The sequence below is a fragment of the Cervus canadensis genome, chromosome 18, assembly GCF_019320065.1.
Source record: "Cervus canadensis isolate Bull #8, Minnesota chromosome 18, ASM1932006v1, whole genome shotgun sequence".
NCBI classification, from domain to species: Eukaryota; Metazoa; Chordata; class Mammalia; order Artiodactyla; family Cervidae; genus Cervus; species Cervus canadensis.
The window spans coordinates 12,279,544-12,297,594 of record NC_057403.1 but is presented as its reverse complement, the minus strand read 5'-3'; the positions used below and the strand labels follow the sequence as shown (position 1 = coordinate 12,297,594).

Genomic DNA, 18,051 nt, shown 5'->3' with positions numbered 1-18,051 from the left:
ATATATACCAAGAAAAATGAAAACACACATCCATGCAAAAACTAGTACACAAATGGTCCATAACAGCATTATTCACGATGGCCAGAGTGGAAACCACCCAAATGCCCAATCATTCAGTCATCAACTAATAAAAGGAATGACATGCTGATACCAAGCTCCAAGGATGGGCCTTGAAAACATTACACTATGTGGAAAGCCAGTCACAAAAGACTACGTATTGTATGAGCCCATTTGACATGAAATATCCGGAATAGGCAAAAACTTCAGAGAAAGTAACTCAGTGGTTGTTTGGGCTGAGGGGAGGAAATGAAGAATGAGCACTGACATCAGGCTTTCTTCCTGTGGTGATGAAAATGTTTCAAGTTTAGATTGTGCTGACAACTATACAACCCTGGGAATACGCTCAAATACCTCCAAAGAAGAAGAGCTTCCCTGGCGGCTCAGACACTACAGAACCTGTCCGCACTGTGGGAGACTCAGGTTCGATCCCCGCGTCAGGAATATTCCCCGGAGAAGGAAATGCTGATCCGCTCCAGTGTTCTTGCCTGGAGAATCCCATGGAGAGAGACTGGGGGGCTACAATCCATGGGAACACCTTAACCACTGAAGAACCGAAGGGAGCAGACCCCGAGAGCAAGGTAGAATTTCATCAGCTCCAGCAGTGCATCTGCTCTCATTCCTCCTCTGCTCCGCCCCCTCCTCATTTAAACGTGGGAACTAGAGCTCCCGGAGTGAAGCACTCCTTCATACACAACATTTAAGGGGGCACCAAAAAACAAAACCAAACCAGAAACCAAAACACATGGTACATCAACGAAATGTTTCTAAAAATAAAGATCAATGTAAAAAGTTCATTATGAAAAAAAAAAAAAAAGTTCATTATGAACAAAACATTAAAATCTTAGAGACAAGATCTGGCTACTTATTAAACCAACAAGTGACTGAGCACAGCAAGACTGAATTTCCCACCTTGAGAACCTATAGTCCCGAAGACAGTTGCAAATTCGAAGCATCTGATTAGTGGTGATCACTCTGAAGTGGCCATTTTTGCTTTTGTAGCCAGTTATCTGTGAGCAGATACATTTGAGACTACAAAGACATCCTGTTCATTATCAATCTTCAGCAACAGCTTTAGAATCAGTATTTCTGCTGGAATCAATTACGTCCATGATGGCTGAAAGATACCTCTATCATTCCTTCTATATTTACTAGTCAGAATTCTGTAAGTTCTTTCTCTTCTCATTCAGTCATCATTTATTTTAGAATGAATATATGAGATATGTTGATGTATACTGTTACTCTAATTATACTGATGCTCAGATTGTCCCAGTTATGCCCACAAAAGCCCTCCTCAAACTGAATCCTGGAGGATACGCTTCAAAGAGCTTTGACAAATATCTACATCCATGTGATCATCACCTCAATCAAGATATGCAAGATTTCCATCATCCCCCAAACTCCCCTTCCATTCCTTTTCCAACTTTCCCTGAACCTGTGGGCCAGAGCAACCACTGATCTTTCTGTCCCTACAGTTTTGCACATTCTAGAATTTCCCTTTAAATAGATACATGCACAGAGACTCCTGTGCATATTTCTGGAGCTCTTTCTCTGAGTACCTCCCTCCCATCCCTTCCTTCCTCTTCCACACTCCACTCAGCTAATTCCAGTCACTTGAGTTTCCCCAGCTCTGCTGTCTCACTTTAGGAAATCTGGTGTGCTCTGCTTGCGTCCCTCCTTCCTGTGTTGTCTGCAATATGCCTCCAGAGAGAGAGCCGTTGCTGCAGGAGGGAGTCATTTATTCTCCCCTCTCTCAGGGACCAAAGTCTCACACTACCAGGTGTCCAATATCTGAAAAGACTTGTTTCCTACATATTATCTAGTTTTCTATTTGCATATAAAGTGGGATGCAAGTTTTGTGCTCTTATACCACTGCACTGTGGGCAGGGGCTCCTCTGGGATATTTGTGCACACCCCTTACTTTTGGGCCTAAGTATATACTACATTCTCATTTTGTATTTTCCCTGCCATCATCCTGGAATCAGACATCACCCCAGTAAGCTTTGGTTCCTTTTCATTAGAGAATGGTACTTAGAGACCAAGGTCTGCTTGTTGCTACTGAGGCATCATTGCTTCCACACTCCTTCACCAAATAAAGAAAATTATACAAACACACACTTTAAAAAAGAAAGACTAATTCAAATGAACTTTTATTTTAGAAGTTTTTAGTTTACAGAAAAAACTGCAAAGAGAATACAGAAGGTTCCCACACACTCTGCACCCAGTTTTGGTTAATTTAACAATTAATGAACCAACACTGATGCATTATTGTTAAAGTCCACACTTTATCTTTCCCACTTTTTATCTAATGTCCTTTGGTTTTTCCAGGATCTCACTCAGGATACGTTATTTTTAGTAGCTGTGTTTCAATAGGCTCCTTTTAGTTGTGATGGTTTCTCAAAGACTTTCCTTGTTTACAATGACCATCACTCCACTTTTGTGGAGTTCAGGGCAGATATTTTGTCGAATGTCCAAGGACTGCCATTTGTCTGCCATGCTGTCATTAAAATGAGGCTCTGTGTTTTGGGCGGGGAGATCATAAAGGTCAAGTGCCATTTCCACCACATCTTATCACTAGTACCTGATCTTAGCATGCCATCACTATGGGTGTTAACACTCATCTCAGTGAGCTGCACAAACATATTTTTAATCATGAGTTCACACCAACTCCACATCATGGGGTGGTTCTTTATCTTCTATTATCCTTTATTTATATCTCTCTTTTCCCACAGTAAACACTGGCCACCAACAAATCAATACCTTTATTCAGTTGCTCAGTTCTAAAAACGCCAATGCTGGGAACTATGGAGGGCAGGAGGAGAAGGGGACGACAGAGGATGAGATGGCTGGATGGCATCACCGACTCACGGACATGAGTTTGAGCAAGCTCCGGGAGACAGTGAAGGACAGGGAAGCCTGGCGTGCTGCGGTCCACAGGGTCACAAAGTCAGACATGACTTGGCAACTGAGGAACAACAATAATGCACATAAAATAGTTTCCAAATCACGATACCAAAGCTATTATGAAAAACAATCTACTAAATTGAATGCAGAGGCTGCATTTTTTGGCTTTTGGTTTTTACTTATCAGGAATGTTAGCTCCTTATCTGAGATTCATAAAGTTGTAAAAATTTTGTCATTTGTGTTTCGCCTTTGCTTATGGTGTATTTTGCTTTACATAAGTGCTTTAGTTTTATGTTCTCAAGTGCAGCGGTCTTTTATTACATCTGGATTTTTAAGTCAGAAAGTCTTTCCACACATTCAGGTCATAATGGAATTCACCTCTGTACATGTCTGCTATTTGTATGGTTTAAATTAGAACTCAAGTCAATTTGGAGTTTATTCTTTTGCATTATGTGAGCTATTAATATAATTTTATTTTTTCCCAACTGACTATCCAGTTATTCCACAAGCTTTTTTATTAAAAAAATCCATTTTTATCCCAATGATTTGCCACATTTACACACAGTAGACTTCCCTCTGCACTTGATATTTTTGGACCATCTAGTCTCTCCCACCTAACAATTCATGAGCTGATACCACGCAGTAGTTACAATTATAGACCCTTTTTAGAATGTTTAATATCTGGTCATTTTAGCATACATTATAGCTTTCCTTTCTCAGAATATTCTTAGCCATTCTTGCAAGTTTACTTTTTACTTTGAGCTTTAGTATCAACTTGTCTATTTCCAATGGAGAAACAGTACTGGTATTTTTATTGGGTTTAAATTACATTTTGAAATTAACCTAGAGAAAAGCATTCTTCAGATGTGCAACGTGAATATGCACAGATCTTAGAAAAAACGTTTCAAGAAGGCAGATGCAAGAGAACGTGTTGTAAGACAACTCAAGAGGCAAGGGCGCTGGACTGGGTCTGGCTCACGGACAATTGTATCACCCTGGACCGAAATGTTTTCCTCATTCACAGGCCAGGTTTAACAGGGTCTGAGCAGATCCAGAACATTGGACTTCCCACCATATCAGAACACGCTGTCCGGGGATGGGCAAAGTTCAGGGCTTCTCACGCTTTCACAAACCAAAGTTGAACTACCTGTAGCTAGAGGTCTTAGCCGAGAAATATCATCTCATAACAGAAAACTCTTTGACATCTCCTTCAAAACCTTTTTGCTGATTCTGTATTTTCCTTCATAATCTGCAAGTATTTCAGCATTTTTTTGACATAATGTTTTAAAATTGTTTAGTCCCTAAGTCGTGTCGGACTCTCTGCGACCACATGGAGTATAGCCCACCAAGTTTCTCCATCCATGGGATTCTCCAGGCAAGAATACTTGAGCGGGTTGCCATTTCCTTCTCCAGGGGATCTCCTCGACACAGGGATCGAATCTGTGTCTCCTGTACGGCAGGCCCATTCTTTACCACTGAGCCTCCTGGCCGATACTTTGGCCACCTGATGTGAAGAGCCGATTCACTGGAATAGACCCGGATGCTGGGAAAGATTGAGGACAGGACAGGCGACGACACTGGACAAGATGGTCGGATGGCATCATTGACTCGATGGACAGGATTTGAGCAAAGTCCGAGAGATATTGAAGGACAGGGAAGCCTGGAGTGTTTGGGGTCGCAAAGAGTCGAACACGACTAAGCGACGCAACAACGTTTTAAAATTAGTTCAAAATGGATTAAAGATCTAAATGTAAGACCAGAAACTATAAAATCCTAGAGGAGAACATAGGCAAAACACTCTCCGACATAAATCACAGCAAGATCCTCTATGACCCACCTCCCAGAATACTGGAAATAAAAGCAAAACTAAACAAATGGGACCTAATGAAACTTAAAAGCTTTTGCACTACAAAGGAAACTATAAGTAAGGTGAAAAGACAGCCCTCAGATTGGGAGAAAATAATAGCAAATGAAGAAACAGACAAAGGATTAATCTCAAAAATATACAAGCAACTCCTGCAGCTCAATTCCAGAAAAATAAATGACCCAATCAAAAAATGGGCCAAAGAACTAAACAGACATTTCTCCAAAGAAGACATACAGATGGCTAACAAACACATGAAAAGATGCTCAACATCACTCATTATAGAGAAATGCAAATCAAAACCACAATGAGGTACCATTACACGCCAGTCAGGATGGCTGCTATCCAAAAGTCTACAAGCAATAAATGCTGGAGAGGGTGTGGAGAAAAGGGAACCCTCTTACACTGTTGGTGGGAATGCAAACTAGTACAGCCACTATGGAAAACAGTGTGGAGATTCCTTAAAAAACTGGAAATAGAACTGCCATATGACCCAGCAATCCCACTTCTGGGCATACACACTGAGGAAACCAGATCTGAAAGAGACACGTGCACCCCAATGTTCATCGCAGCACTGTTTATAATAGCCAGGACATGGAAGCAACCTAGATGCCCATCAGCAGATGAATGGATAAGGAAGCTGTGGTACATATACACCATGGAATATTACTCAGCCGTTAAAAAGAATTCATTTGAATCAGTCCTAATGAGATGGATGAAACTGGAGCCCATTATACAGAGTGAAGTAAGCCAGAAAGATAAAGACATTACAGCATACTAACGCATATATATGGAATTTAGAAAGATGGTAACGATAACCCTATATGCAAAACAGAAAAAGAGACACAGAAATACAGAACAGACTTTGAACTCTGTGGGAGAATGTGAGGGTGGGATATTTCAAAAGAACAGCATGTATACTATCTATGGTGAAACAGATCACCAGCCCAGGTGGGATGCATGAGACAAGTGCTCGGGCCTGGTGCACTGGGAAGACCCAGAGGAATCGGGTGGAGAGGGAGGTGGGAGGGGGGATCGGGATGGGGAATACGTGTAAATCTATGGCTGATTCATATCAATGTATGACAAAACCCACTGAAATGTTGTGAAGTAATTAGCCTCCAACTAATAAAAAATTAAAAAAAAAATAAATAAAATAAAATTAGTTACCAAAAAAATAAATAAATAAAATTAGTTACCAAACGAACTCTCGGACTTTTTCCTCCCTCCAAGTCTTCCAGTAAAACGGCTGTTCCACGGCGACGGTGATTTAATAATGGGATTTTTTCCACATACCGATTTTACACACACAAACATATACCCGGCGTTTAACGGTCCCAGTCACACACTTAACGACCGGGTCAGAACCGAACACAGCTCACCTGGGTACGGCCACGCCCACACTCACCTGCATCAGGGAGACAGCCACGCGAGGAGAGCGCGCCCGACGCCAAGGCACTCACCCGGCGACCCACGAAACCCACAAGGTACATTCGTATCCCAGACGGTTTCCCACGCACCGATTTACGCAGGAGCCCCGCCCACTCGAAGCATCGCGAGACGCAGTCTTGCTCCTTGGGTCCAGCCTTGAGGACCGGAGACTACGTTTCCCAGAAGACACTGCGGCGCCTGTCCAACCGCGACGCAGCATCGGCAGTGCTTTGTGCGTCTGCGCCATCTTCCGGCTCCTGAGTCCACTGGTACGGACGAGGAAGCGCACCCGGGGCTGCTGGGGGCGCGGCCGCGGGGCACCTGGACCAGAGGAGTTGGCAGGTGAGGGGCTCCGGAGCTTACCAGGAGCCCCGGGGTCTGCGCCGGACTGGGCGCCGCGGCCGGGCGGGTCACGGGCCTGGAAAGAACCGGAACGTCTCGTTTCGCCGTCCGTCTGCGGCTTTCCGGGCTCCGGACTACACTCCCCATCGGCCCCCGCGGCGCGCCCTGCTGTCGCCGCCTGTTGCCGCCAGGGCTCCTGGCCCGGGTCCATGGACCCCTTAGGTGGGTGTGCCTGTTGGGGGTCGCGGCCCCCAGAAACTGCTTGCTTATGGATGTTTTGCATTTTTCTTATGCATCCTTTTAAAAATCTGGGGTGAAGTCTTGTCTCATAAGACTCTCAGAGTTGGAAGACCCCTGAAAATTTGGAACCTCTAGTTTACAAGCAGCGACTTAGAAACATATTATGTTCTTGTTCAAAATTTGTCCAACCATTGGGGCTTCCCTTGTGGCTCAGCTGGTAAAGAATCCGCCTGCACTGCGGGAGACCTGGGTTCGATCTCTGGGTTGGGAAGATCCCCAGAGGAGGGAAAGGCAACCCCTTCCAGTATTCTGGCCTGGAGAATCCCATGGACTAGGTCCCAAAGAGTTGGACACAACTGAGCGACTTTCACTATCATGATACATTCATGGGAAGATGGCTGAGTAAGTCACGGGCCACCCCTGTAATGAAATAGTTACAGCGAATACAAATAATGCTTTAAAGAAAGTTGTTGTAAGGCATACGGCCTTCTACGTGATATTAAGGAACAGTGGGCTTCCCCGATAGCTCAGTGGTAAAGAATTCACCTGCAATGCGGGAGACACAGGTTTGATCCTGGTTGGGGAAGATTCCCCTGGAGAAGGAAATGGCAACCCACTCCAGTATTCTTGCCTGGAGAATCCCATGGACAGAGAGGCCTGGTGGGTTACAGTCCATGGGTCGCAAGAGTCGTACACTACTTAGCGACTAAACAAAATCATTATTCCGTTTACACATTAAGAATTAAGTATTTGTTACATGTTGGGCAATGTCCTAAGCTCTTTTATAAAATACTGTTTTACTGAACTCAGGAAGTGGTTAAATGGCATCATTCTTAATACTTGGATGTTTTCCATTACAGTTTAGCTTAGTTTTTTTTGGACAGTGTTAGCCTGCCTGTCAGTAGGTGGGTGGGTTTGACTTCTGTTGCTGAATGTTACCTTGTTGTAGAAGGGATCCAGTTGCGAACGTATTTGTCGGTTGATGTTGTCCCACATGACTTTTGATAGTTGCTTGACATCCATATAATTCAATCACTCGCCTACTTGTGAACTGTTATGTACCAATCTTGATTCCGTTTTTCATCAAATACTGTGCCCAAAGCTTCGCTCACTTACATCTCTGTGCAGAGGCTTATTTATGGAGTACTGGGCCTGCCCCATCTAATTTGCCCACTGCAAACGTGTTGACTCAAGGCAGGGTCTGCAAAATGGTGCCTGCCAGACCTTAGGTAGGGCTGTAGGGTTCTTTATGAATTAGAAAGTTAGGTTCAGAGCCAGGGAGACCTCTGAGGGTGTTACAGTATGGGCACGCGAGTATTAGACGGTTTGGTTCTGGGAAGGCTTCACTGAGCAGATCAGGCAGGCTGTGCTCCCTGGCCTGAGGACAGCCTTCCTTGTCCCAGGGACCCAATTCTCAGTCGCTGGCCCAGGTCCATGCGTCCCCCCCTCAGATTGCATCAGCAACAAGGTGGAACTGGGGAAGGCGCCCTGTAACTGGGTGGTGGGGAGCAGAGTGGGCACTGTCACTGCGCACTTTCTGGGAGCTGTGAGGCAAGCCTGGCCTCTCATGTGATTGCTCTTTCCCCACTCAGGTCTGTCATCTCAGGACTTTGCCCTTCCCCAAGAGACAAACCAAGAGGAGGACGCAGCAGCCCATGAGATCCTGACAGTCATGTCCCTCGTGAGTTTTCAAATCATGTAAATATTTGTTTTCCTTATCCTGAAGTTTCCCCCCTGGGTTCCATCCAAGAATCTGCTTCTCAGAGGTTCCCTCCCCCTGGGCCCCATCCACGCTGACTAGTGCCCATGTGGATTCATTCTGTATAGCATTCTGTGTCTTCTGATGGCTTGGTATTCTTCTGGGAGGCCAGAGGGAGAAGAAATCCATTTCCTTATATAAAATGAGAACATCCCTTACAAGAACTGAGATTTGATGAAATGGAGATGAATACTGATGAGAGATCACACACACAAAATCAGGGGAGTTGGTATTGGTTGGGCTCAATTTCAGTGTGGGGTCACCATCTCCTATATTGACAGTTGGGTGTGTAACTGAAGTTTATCAGGGCATCTAGGAGATTAAATGCCTGCATTAAGGTCCAGTTTGAGGCTGAACAGAGCATTGGAATCTTGGTCATTCTCCACCAGCTTCTTCAGCTTAAGAGCAAGCACAGTGCAGAGCTGGGACTGTAAGACCACCAGTTAGATGGATGCATTGTTCCAAATCTGGATAGTCATAGTTTTGAAAGAGCAGAAAGACCTTGGAGACCTCTGCATCCAAAATAAAAGAATGGTTGAGTCAGTTATTTCACTTGATAATCTACTATGCAGCTAATAAAAGTAATCATCATTCAAGATTTTCCCCATAGGAAAAATTTGTGTGATATGTTTTCATATAATGATGAGCCTATGTCTTCAAGCAGTTCTTGACAAACGAAAATTCTATTCTCTAAGGTAAAACATCTGGCTCCCCAGGTGCTCAGTGGTAAAGAATCCACCTGCCAGTGCAGGAGACGCGGGTTCCATCCCTGGGTCAGGAAGATTCCCCTGGAGGAGGAAATGGCAAACCATGCCTGAAAAAGTCGCGGACAGAGGAACCTGGGGGGCTACAGTCCACGGGGTCACAGAGAGTCAGACACGACTGAGCATGCACAAGATATTAGGTATATCTTTTAATATTTTGAGGAAAGACTACCCAAAAACTGTTGGGTTTTGTTGCTGTTACTCCTAGAAGTCCAGATGACAGGCCTCACACGGAGAATTTATCATGTACCAAGCACAGGGGAGGCAGTATGCTCGATGACACTGTCCTAACCGGGAAAACTCGATTTGTCCGGGTTTAATCTTCCTCCTGGACCCGAGCACACGAGCTGTGGTTTGTGCGAGAATACCCGAACCGCTCTTTTACCTGTGCTCATCTTCTCCTTCACCTGTCACGTCAGGCGCCTCCAGCCCCAGCCTTCTCCACCAGGACACCCCATTCCTGCAGAGACCTCCTCCATCGCCTCTCATCCCATGGGAAAATGTTTCCGTGAAATATGCTTATAGCATACCTGCCTGTTGTTCCAGGGGTCAGACTTATTCAGGGATGTGGCCATAGTCTTCTCCCAAGAAGAATGGGAACAGCTGGCGCCCACTCAGAGGGATCTGTACAGAGACGTGATGTTGGAGACCTATAGCAACCTGGTCTCACTGGGTAAGGCGGTGCGGGCTGTTACTTTGGAGGTTACCCCGGGCCGCATGGGTTCCTTGTCAATGTCGAGGGTCTTTTGGGTGGTTAAAGGGCAGCTCTTTGGCCTGAAGCTGCGTCTGCCCCAACCCTCATGTGACTCTCCTGTTCCCTTGGCCCTTCGTGCCTGTCCTGCTTGTTAACCCTGGATCTGAACTCTGAGGCCCCGCAGCATAACCGGGTGGCATGTTTTTTCCTTACGTCCAGGTCTTGCCGTTTCCAAACCTGATGTGATATCCTTCTTGGAGCAAGGCAAAGAGCCCTGGACGGTGGGGGAAGTGGCGACGGGAGGCCCGTGCCCAGGTGAGTGAGGCGTGCGTGGGGAGAGGGAACGCAGTGTGGCTGACTGCCCAGCGGGCTGAGGAGGCGGCGGGCACTTTGAGGCGGAGCTCACCTTCAGCACAAGCTGGAGGACCCGGGCTCAGCCCTGGGCCTCTGCTCTGCACGTCTGCTCCCCGCGACCTCCTCCAGGGCCGCGCGATACACGCCCTTCCCACCTTGCTGGCTGAGGAGGAGCCACTACTGGCCACACGTGGCCATGGAAATTTAAACTCACTATAAGTAAATACGTTTTTCTTTTTTTGGGCTGTGCCTCCAGGCTGGTGGGATCTTCGTGCCCCGACTAGATATTGCACCCAGGCCCTCGGCAGTAAAAGCACGGAAGTCCTAACCTCTGGGCCACCAGGGAATTCCCTACAATTATATCCATTTCAAAACTCAGTACCTCAGTTGCACCTGACCCATTCCAGATGTTCAGTAGCTATTTTGTGGCTAGTGGCTACTGTCCTGGACAGTGCAGATAGAGAATGTTCCCACCACCGGATCGAGTTCTTTATCACCAATTACCGCCTTCAGCTTCAGCTTCTCCCTTGAACTTGATACCTGTATCCTATCAGCTCCACTTGGATGTTCACCAGACACCTTGAACTTACGTCCCAAAGGGACGTCCCTGACAAGTATACTCCCGCCCCGCTTCTTCTGCACATCAGTACGAGGCGACTCTACCTGACTTGCTTAAGTCAAAAACTGCTGAAGCATCCCTGACTTTTCCGTCTCACACACGTATTCAGTCTGTCAGCAGATCCTGTTAGCTCTACCTCAAAATATATCCAGAATTTAACCACTTCTCACTAACAAGCAACACTGCGACCTCCCACATTCCCCCCACCACTCGGAAGTGCAGTGGCCGCCTCCCCCCACTCTGCATCCACTCTTGTGCGGATTCTTTACCGCTGTGCCACCTGGGAAGCCCTTCTCAGTCTTCAGCGGGGGTGTATTACATCTCTGCTCACAACTTGCCCACAGCTTCCTGTCTCACTCAAGAGAAAAGCCCGAATCTATCCCATGGCCTAGAAGGCTCTATGTCTGTACTGTAGCCATCAGCCACACGTGCTGTGGCTTTTAACTGAAACTTTTAACTAAAAGTAAAAGTAAAATCCCATGTCACAGCTGCCCACGCCACACTTCAGATGCTGAGTAGCCATGAGTAGCCAGGGGCTGCCCTTGCGGGCAGTGCAGAATAGAACGCTTTCAGTATCCCAGCAACTTCTGTTGGCCTGAGGTGCCTCTGTAATCTGTCGCCTGCCTCCACTCTGATTTCATCTCGCACCACCCCATGTTGCTTGCTCGGTTACAGCCACACCAGCCTCTCTTGCTGCTCCATTCACGTAGAGTTTGGCAGATGTCTTCTTTCAAGGTCCAGACAGGACGTATTTCAGGCTTTGCCAGCTACCTCAGCTCTGCTGTAGGGGCACGCGAGCAGACAATGCGAGTCCACACATGCCGGCTTCAGCACATCAAGTGTATTCCTGTTTTGAGGCTTTGTCCCGTTTTGAGGCTGTCCTTTGCCTGGGGTGCTCCTGCTCTGGATGGGGGTTTCTCAACCTCAGTGGTGTTGACATTTTGGGTGGGATAATTCATTGTCGAGGAGCTAGTGGGGGCGGGAAGTGGGGATGTCATTCTATGCATGGCAGGATGTTTAGCAGCCTCCCTGGCCTCCCCTCAGTTGTGAAGCCAAAAATGTCTCCAGACATTGCCAGATGTTCCCGAGGGGGTGTATGTGTGTGTGTGGGTGTGTGTGTACACATGTGTGTGCATGCAAAATCTTCCCTGATGAGACTCAAGGCCACAGTGTAGCACAGGACCAAATCATGTCCATAGACGGTTTCTGCAACATACAGTGTACCATGAGAGAGTTTTAAATGGGAAACTAAGACGCAAGCATGACCCCTGGGCCTGAGTGAGGTCAGCTGTGGGGTGAGCACAGGGAGGGGCGGCGTGTGCGGCCCTGTAACCTAACATGTTCGGGTCTGGGAATGAGGACACGGACGTCTCGGGGAGGCTGTTATTCTACCTACCACACCAAGAACATCAGAGGACAGATCTTTGCTTTTGTCATTTGACAGAGTGTGTGTCTGAGGTCCTGTTTCTTTACTCCTTTGTCCTATGGGTTTGTGTCATATTTCAAGAGAACTTCACCCTTTCAGGTTAGGAGTCAGTCTCCTGTGATTTTTTTCTAGCTTATTTACGATGATATTTATGATCCATGTGGAATTTTTCCTAGTGTAAGATGTGATTTCATGTTACCTTCCAGATTATCCAGTTATTCAAACAGCATTTATCAGTTTATCTCTTCATCACTAATGTATAAAAGCCACCTTCGTCATCTGCTTTATCATCTGTGTATCTGAATCTATTTTTGGACTTTTTGTTGTAGCCCATTAATCTCCAACCATGTGTCTATAGCATTACTGTTTATTAAGCGTTTAAATGTTTTATATATCTGGTATTAGTCCCTCTTCATTCTTTTCAGAATTTTTCTGGCTATTCTCATTTACATTTCTTTCTAAACCTTAGAATATTTGCTTTCAAAAAAAAAAAAAAATCATGCATTTTTTTTCTTACTGTAATCACTATGAATTTATAGATTAAGAGAAAACTGATTTTATCACATGGAGTCTCCTATTGAAAACACAGCAGGCTTTTCCCTTCCTTTATGATCATACCTGATGAAGATTTTAACATTTTCTTTATAAAGATTCTGTATGTCTTATTACATTTATTCCTAGGTAGTTTATATTTATTGCTATTGGAAATGGCATAATCTATAATATGGACTAATACGGCATTCATCCATATTATACTCCAACTGGCTATTTTCTAATATGACAAAAGCTAGTCTCATCTTCAGATGAATTTTGTAGCTGACCCAATTTATTGAATTTTCTCATTGTTTATGACAGTTTTTTTATGTAACTCTCTTGAGCTTTCCAAGTGTTTGATTATATATATATAATACGTATTATATATATATCTGCAAATGGTGATGTTTTTACATTTTTCTATCTTACAGGTTTTTTGTCTTGCCTGACTAGGATGCTAATTATGTAGTACCCCCAGAACAGTATTAAGAGGGGTTTTACATACTAATCTTGTTCTTGACCTTAACAGGAATATTTTTAGTAACTTTTATCAAGCATAATATCAGCCATAGGAATGACATAGGGATGTTTTCTTCACTTAAAGAAGCATCTACTTTTTCATATTTTATTAAGTTTTTTTCTTTCAATCTATAAAATATGGATTACATGAATAGATTTCCTAATACCAAACTCTGAATACTGAATCTCATGCCTGTTGGCCATCTGTATGTGTTCTTTGGAAAAATGTCTATTCAAGTCCTTTGCCCATTTTGAAATCCGGTTATTTTTTTGTTGAGTTTTAGTTCTTTTTATTGTCTGTATAGTAACCCTTTAGCAGATACTTATTTGTAGATGTTTTGTCCCGTTCCGTGCGTTGTCTTTTCGCCCTGTTGATTTTCCCTCTGACGCACAGAAGCTTTTAGGTTTGACGTAATCCCATCTGTCCAGTTTTACTTCTGGCGCCTGCACTTTTGGTACCATATCCAAAAACTCACTGTCAGATGCAGTGTCATGAAGCTTTTCCCTTGTTTTCTTCTACAGGCTTCATATCTTAGGTTTAGGTCTTTAATCCAATTTGAGTTATTATATTTAATGTAAGGTTGGGGTTCTCCTTCTTTCTTTTGCATGGGGATATCCAACTTCCTCAGCCCCATTTGTTGAAGAGCCTGTCTTTTCCTCACTGTGTGGTCTTGGCACCCTTGTTGAAGATCATTTGACCATATGTATAAGAGTTTATTTCTGCTGTCCCTATTGTGTTCCACTGGATAAATATTTTTCTTTATGGTAGTTCCACAGTTTTGATTACTGTAGCTCTTTTAACAGGTTTTGAAATCGCAAGTGAGAGAGGCCTCCATTGTTCTTCCTTTTCAAGATTGTTTTGGCCAGTTGGGATCCTTTAAGATTCCATATGAGAAAACCAACCAAAACAAAACCTGCTACGACTGTCCATAAGATTTTTAGACATTACCTCATTGGTTGTCAAAAACAGCATCTACTAATGCTAAATTAAAAAACTCTATCAGATCTTGTCAGGAAAATGTAAAAATAATACAGAGGAGCTCACTATTATTTTTGCTATTTTCCAACTTTACAAGGAGAAGAGAAGCTAAAAGTTAGAAAATCAGTACTACCTTTGTAAAGTTATTTCACAATATATGACTAGAGGTGGCTTAATTCAGATGAGTGCAAAAGTGCTCATGGAATAAACACTGTACTCTGACTGTCATCAGTCAACAGAACTAAACTGTCGGATGTCTTGACAGAATATGCAGCGGTTTGGAGAGAGGCGTGCTTTTAATGGCATATCCTTGGAGGCAGCTGGTCTGTTTTTGTTTTTTCCCACATTGCCCAAAACACCAATAATGTGTGACCACCTTAATTCCTAAAACCAGACTTCCACTTGGGCATATTACATGATCCCAAACTCATTTTCTTCTGTCCACCTGGCTGGCTTTAATATTCCATGGCCCACCGCAATCTTTTGGTTGCCCTTCTTTATACGATGGCAGCCAGATGTTGCTGACCACGGATGCACAGGTGGTCATTACGATGGCAGTGTTTGGAATCTGCCTTCCCACAGCTGTGAGACCACAGTACAGAGACCCATAAAGAGCGCTTCCCTCTTGAACAACGAAACACGGTGTATGATCTTTTCGCATAGTCTTGTGATTACAACTTCATGTGTATGCATACCCTGTGGTTGTGGTACAAGTTTTTGAGGTGACAGCAGCATCATTCCCACAAAATTGATACTTCTTTTACAGACTTTTCATCTGTATTGTCAAAGTAATTTGTTACTCCAGTAGTTTTTGCCTAATAATTTCACACAAAAAACAAATGAATAGTGGTCTCTGATATGCTACCATAAGAAGTAGACATGCCCCCTATAAAGTCCTCTTTGGCCTTCTCATATACTTTATGAACACGTTCAAAAGCACCCATTTACTTTCCCCATAGTTCCCTGCATGAAGCAGCAACCAATTCTTTATTAGCCAAACGGGACTGATTTCCATGACTGCAGTAAAACAGGCCACTGTGGTAGAAATCATGTACCAGGTACATGAGTCAAGTTCAGCAACACCATTCAGCCCTTCCTTGCAGTTTGAATAACCAGCAAAGAATATGCTCTGGAAGAGGCCACCTCCATTCAATTTGGGCCTAATCTTCCAAACAAGGAACAAGGCCCTCCTTTTTCCCAGGTCACTTTTAGGCAACAGGGAAGTCCAGGAGAGACTGGTCCAGTTGACATTAGCTCTAGCCATTGTGTTCAGCTAAACATCAGAGACAGACAGCGCCACAGCAGAAGGCCTCAGCCGTGTCATCACAGCTTCCAGTGGGCGCGTGAAAACAGCCCTGCTGTACCACCACACCCCCTCAAGCAGAGGCACCGTCTCATTGCTCCGGCCAGAGAGGTATCCAGTCAACCCTCTTTATCGTTTTTAAAAATCCACTTTATTGAGGTACAATTTATAGTAAATTAAATGCCTGCATCTTAAGCATATTTTAATAACTGTTGACAAAGGTGTACACTTACATGACCACTACCACAGACAAGATAAATTTTCATCACCCTGAAAAGTTCCCTTGTGCTCCTTCCCACACAATTGTTCATACCCCCTAGCCACAAGCAACAAATGATTTGCTTTGTTACTCTCATATTTGTCTTTTCTAGGCTTTCACAGAAACATTCATTTTTTAAAACCATGGTTCATTCAGCAGTGATTCTGCTCCACGTTAACATTTTAGAATGACTCTTAATGATTTCTCTGATTACCTCATTCACCTCAATTTATGGTATTTCCTCTTTCTCTGTTCTACTTGTCCATTTTTAAATTTCTTAGTCACATTCAAGAGCATACAGATATTATCTTGAGTCTCAACTTTGCAGTGTTTACTACAGAAGCTCCTTTTTCTGGAAAAGGAAAAAACAAACACCTACTTGTTTTGTTCTTTTTCAGTACTGAAGTCCAGGTATGATACTACAGTATTCTCTCCAAAGCAGCACAGTTATGAAGTACAATCACCCCCATGGAAGATAATGAAAAGCCTTACAAGTTACGGTCTTGAGTGCTCAAGTTTCCAAGATGATTGGGAATGCAGAAGTCATTCTGACAGGGAAAAGGAAAATCCACATGGACATCTGAGTCAAATGATAATCGATAATGAAGAAATATCCACTTTGGGCCAGCCAGCACCCCTTACTTTTTATCAGAAAATTCATACCAGAGAAAAACCCTATGGATATAATGAATGTACAAAAGACTTCTGGCAAGAGGACTTCTTTATTAATCATCAAGGGATTCAGACTAATGAGAAACCCTATAAATGCAAGGAATGTGGGAAGGCCTTTAAATATGGTTCACGACTAATTCAACATGAGAATATTCATTCTGGCAAAAAACCGTATGAATGTAAGGAATGTGGAAAGGCCTTCAATTCTGGTTCAAATTTCATACAACATCAGCGTGTTCATACTGGTGAGAAACCTTATGAATGTAAGGACTGTGCAAAGGCCTTTAGTCGAAGCTCACAGCTGATTGAACATCAACGAATTCATACTGGTGAGAAACCCTATCAGTGTAAGGACTGTGGCAAGGCTTTCAATCGGATCTCACATCTTAAAGTGCATTATAGAATTCATACTGGTGAAAAACCCTATGCATGCAAGGAATGTGGGAAAACCTTTAGTCATCGTTCTCAGCTGATTCAACATCAGACTATTCATACCGGCAAGAAACTCTATGAATGTAAAGAATGTGGGAAGGCCTTTAATCAAGGCTCAACTCTTATTCGACATCAGAGAATTCACACTGGTGAGAAACCCTATGAATGTAAGGCATGTGGGAAGGCCTTTAGGGTGAGCTCACAACTTAAGCAACATCAGAGGATTCACACAGGAGAGAAACCCTACCAATGTAAGGTATGTGGTAGGGCTTTCAAACGGGTCTCTCATCTTACTGTACATTACAGAATTCATACAGGTGAAAAGCCATATGCATGTAGGGAATGTGGGAAAGCCTTCAGCCACTGCTCACAACTGATTCAACATCAGGTAATTCATACTGAGGAAAAGCCCTATGAATATAAGGAACATCGGAGGACTTTAAATCATGATTCAGCTACCATTCAACATCAGAGAATGCAAAACAGACAAACACAAGTGAATTTAATAAATGTAGAAAAGCCTTCCATCAGCACTTATCCTTTATTAATCATCAGAGAATTTATGTTAGCAAGCAATCATATGAATGGAAATAATGGGAAGAGTCCATTAGCTTAGGCTAATCACAACTTACTCTTTATATCTTGAAGAAAGACTTGAAGGATGTCATGTAAGTGAGAATTCCTTTATTCAGAGCTTTCTTTTATCCTGAGGAATAAAATTCATATTGAAGAAAAATTATATAAGGTTGGAGAAAATTTTGTCTCTAACACACTTCAAAGTTACATTTTCTCACCACAGTGTAATAATTTTAACAACAGCCAAAAGTGAATTTTCTTGAAAATTCAAAAACAAAACATGCCAAATTACTCCTGGGTTAACAAGAAACTAAATCATGCAG

General features: G+C 43.6%; 2 protein-coding genes and 1 pseudogene across 2 annotated transcripts in view; 2 read left to right on the top strand and 1 right to left on the bottom strand.

Moving 5' to 3' along the window:
* LOC122421215 (translation initiation factor IF-2-like) overlaps positions 1–18,051 on the top strand; it is a 30,733-nt gene that overhangs the window by 2,998 nt on the left and 9,684 nt on the right. The window contains exons 3-6 of the mRNA XM_043437085.1: positions 6,191–6,820; positions 8,431–8,519; positions 9,908–10,034; positions 10,275–10,370. Of these exons, the coding sequence (XP_043293020.1) occupies positions 6,191–6,820; positions 8,431–8,519; positions 9,908–10,034; positions 10,275–10,370 (942 nt within the window). The remainder of the gene's footprint in view (positions 1–6,190; positions 6,821–8,430; positions 8,520–9,907; positions 10,035–10,274; positions 10,371–18,051) is intronic.
* LOC122420402 lies at positions 15,123–16,267 on the bottom strand (annotated as a pseudogene).
* Positions 15,698–17,888, top strand: LOC122420047 (zinc finger protein 582). Its single transcript, XM_043434776.1, has 2 exons — positions 15,698–15,900; positions 16,447–17,888. Exon 2 carries the CDS (start codon positions 16,527–16,529, stop codon positions 17,766–17,768), a length of 1,242 nt encoding a protein of 413 aa, XP_043290711.1. The 5' UTR covers positions 15,698–15,900; positions 16,447–16,526; the 3' UTR covers positions 17,769–17,888.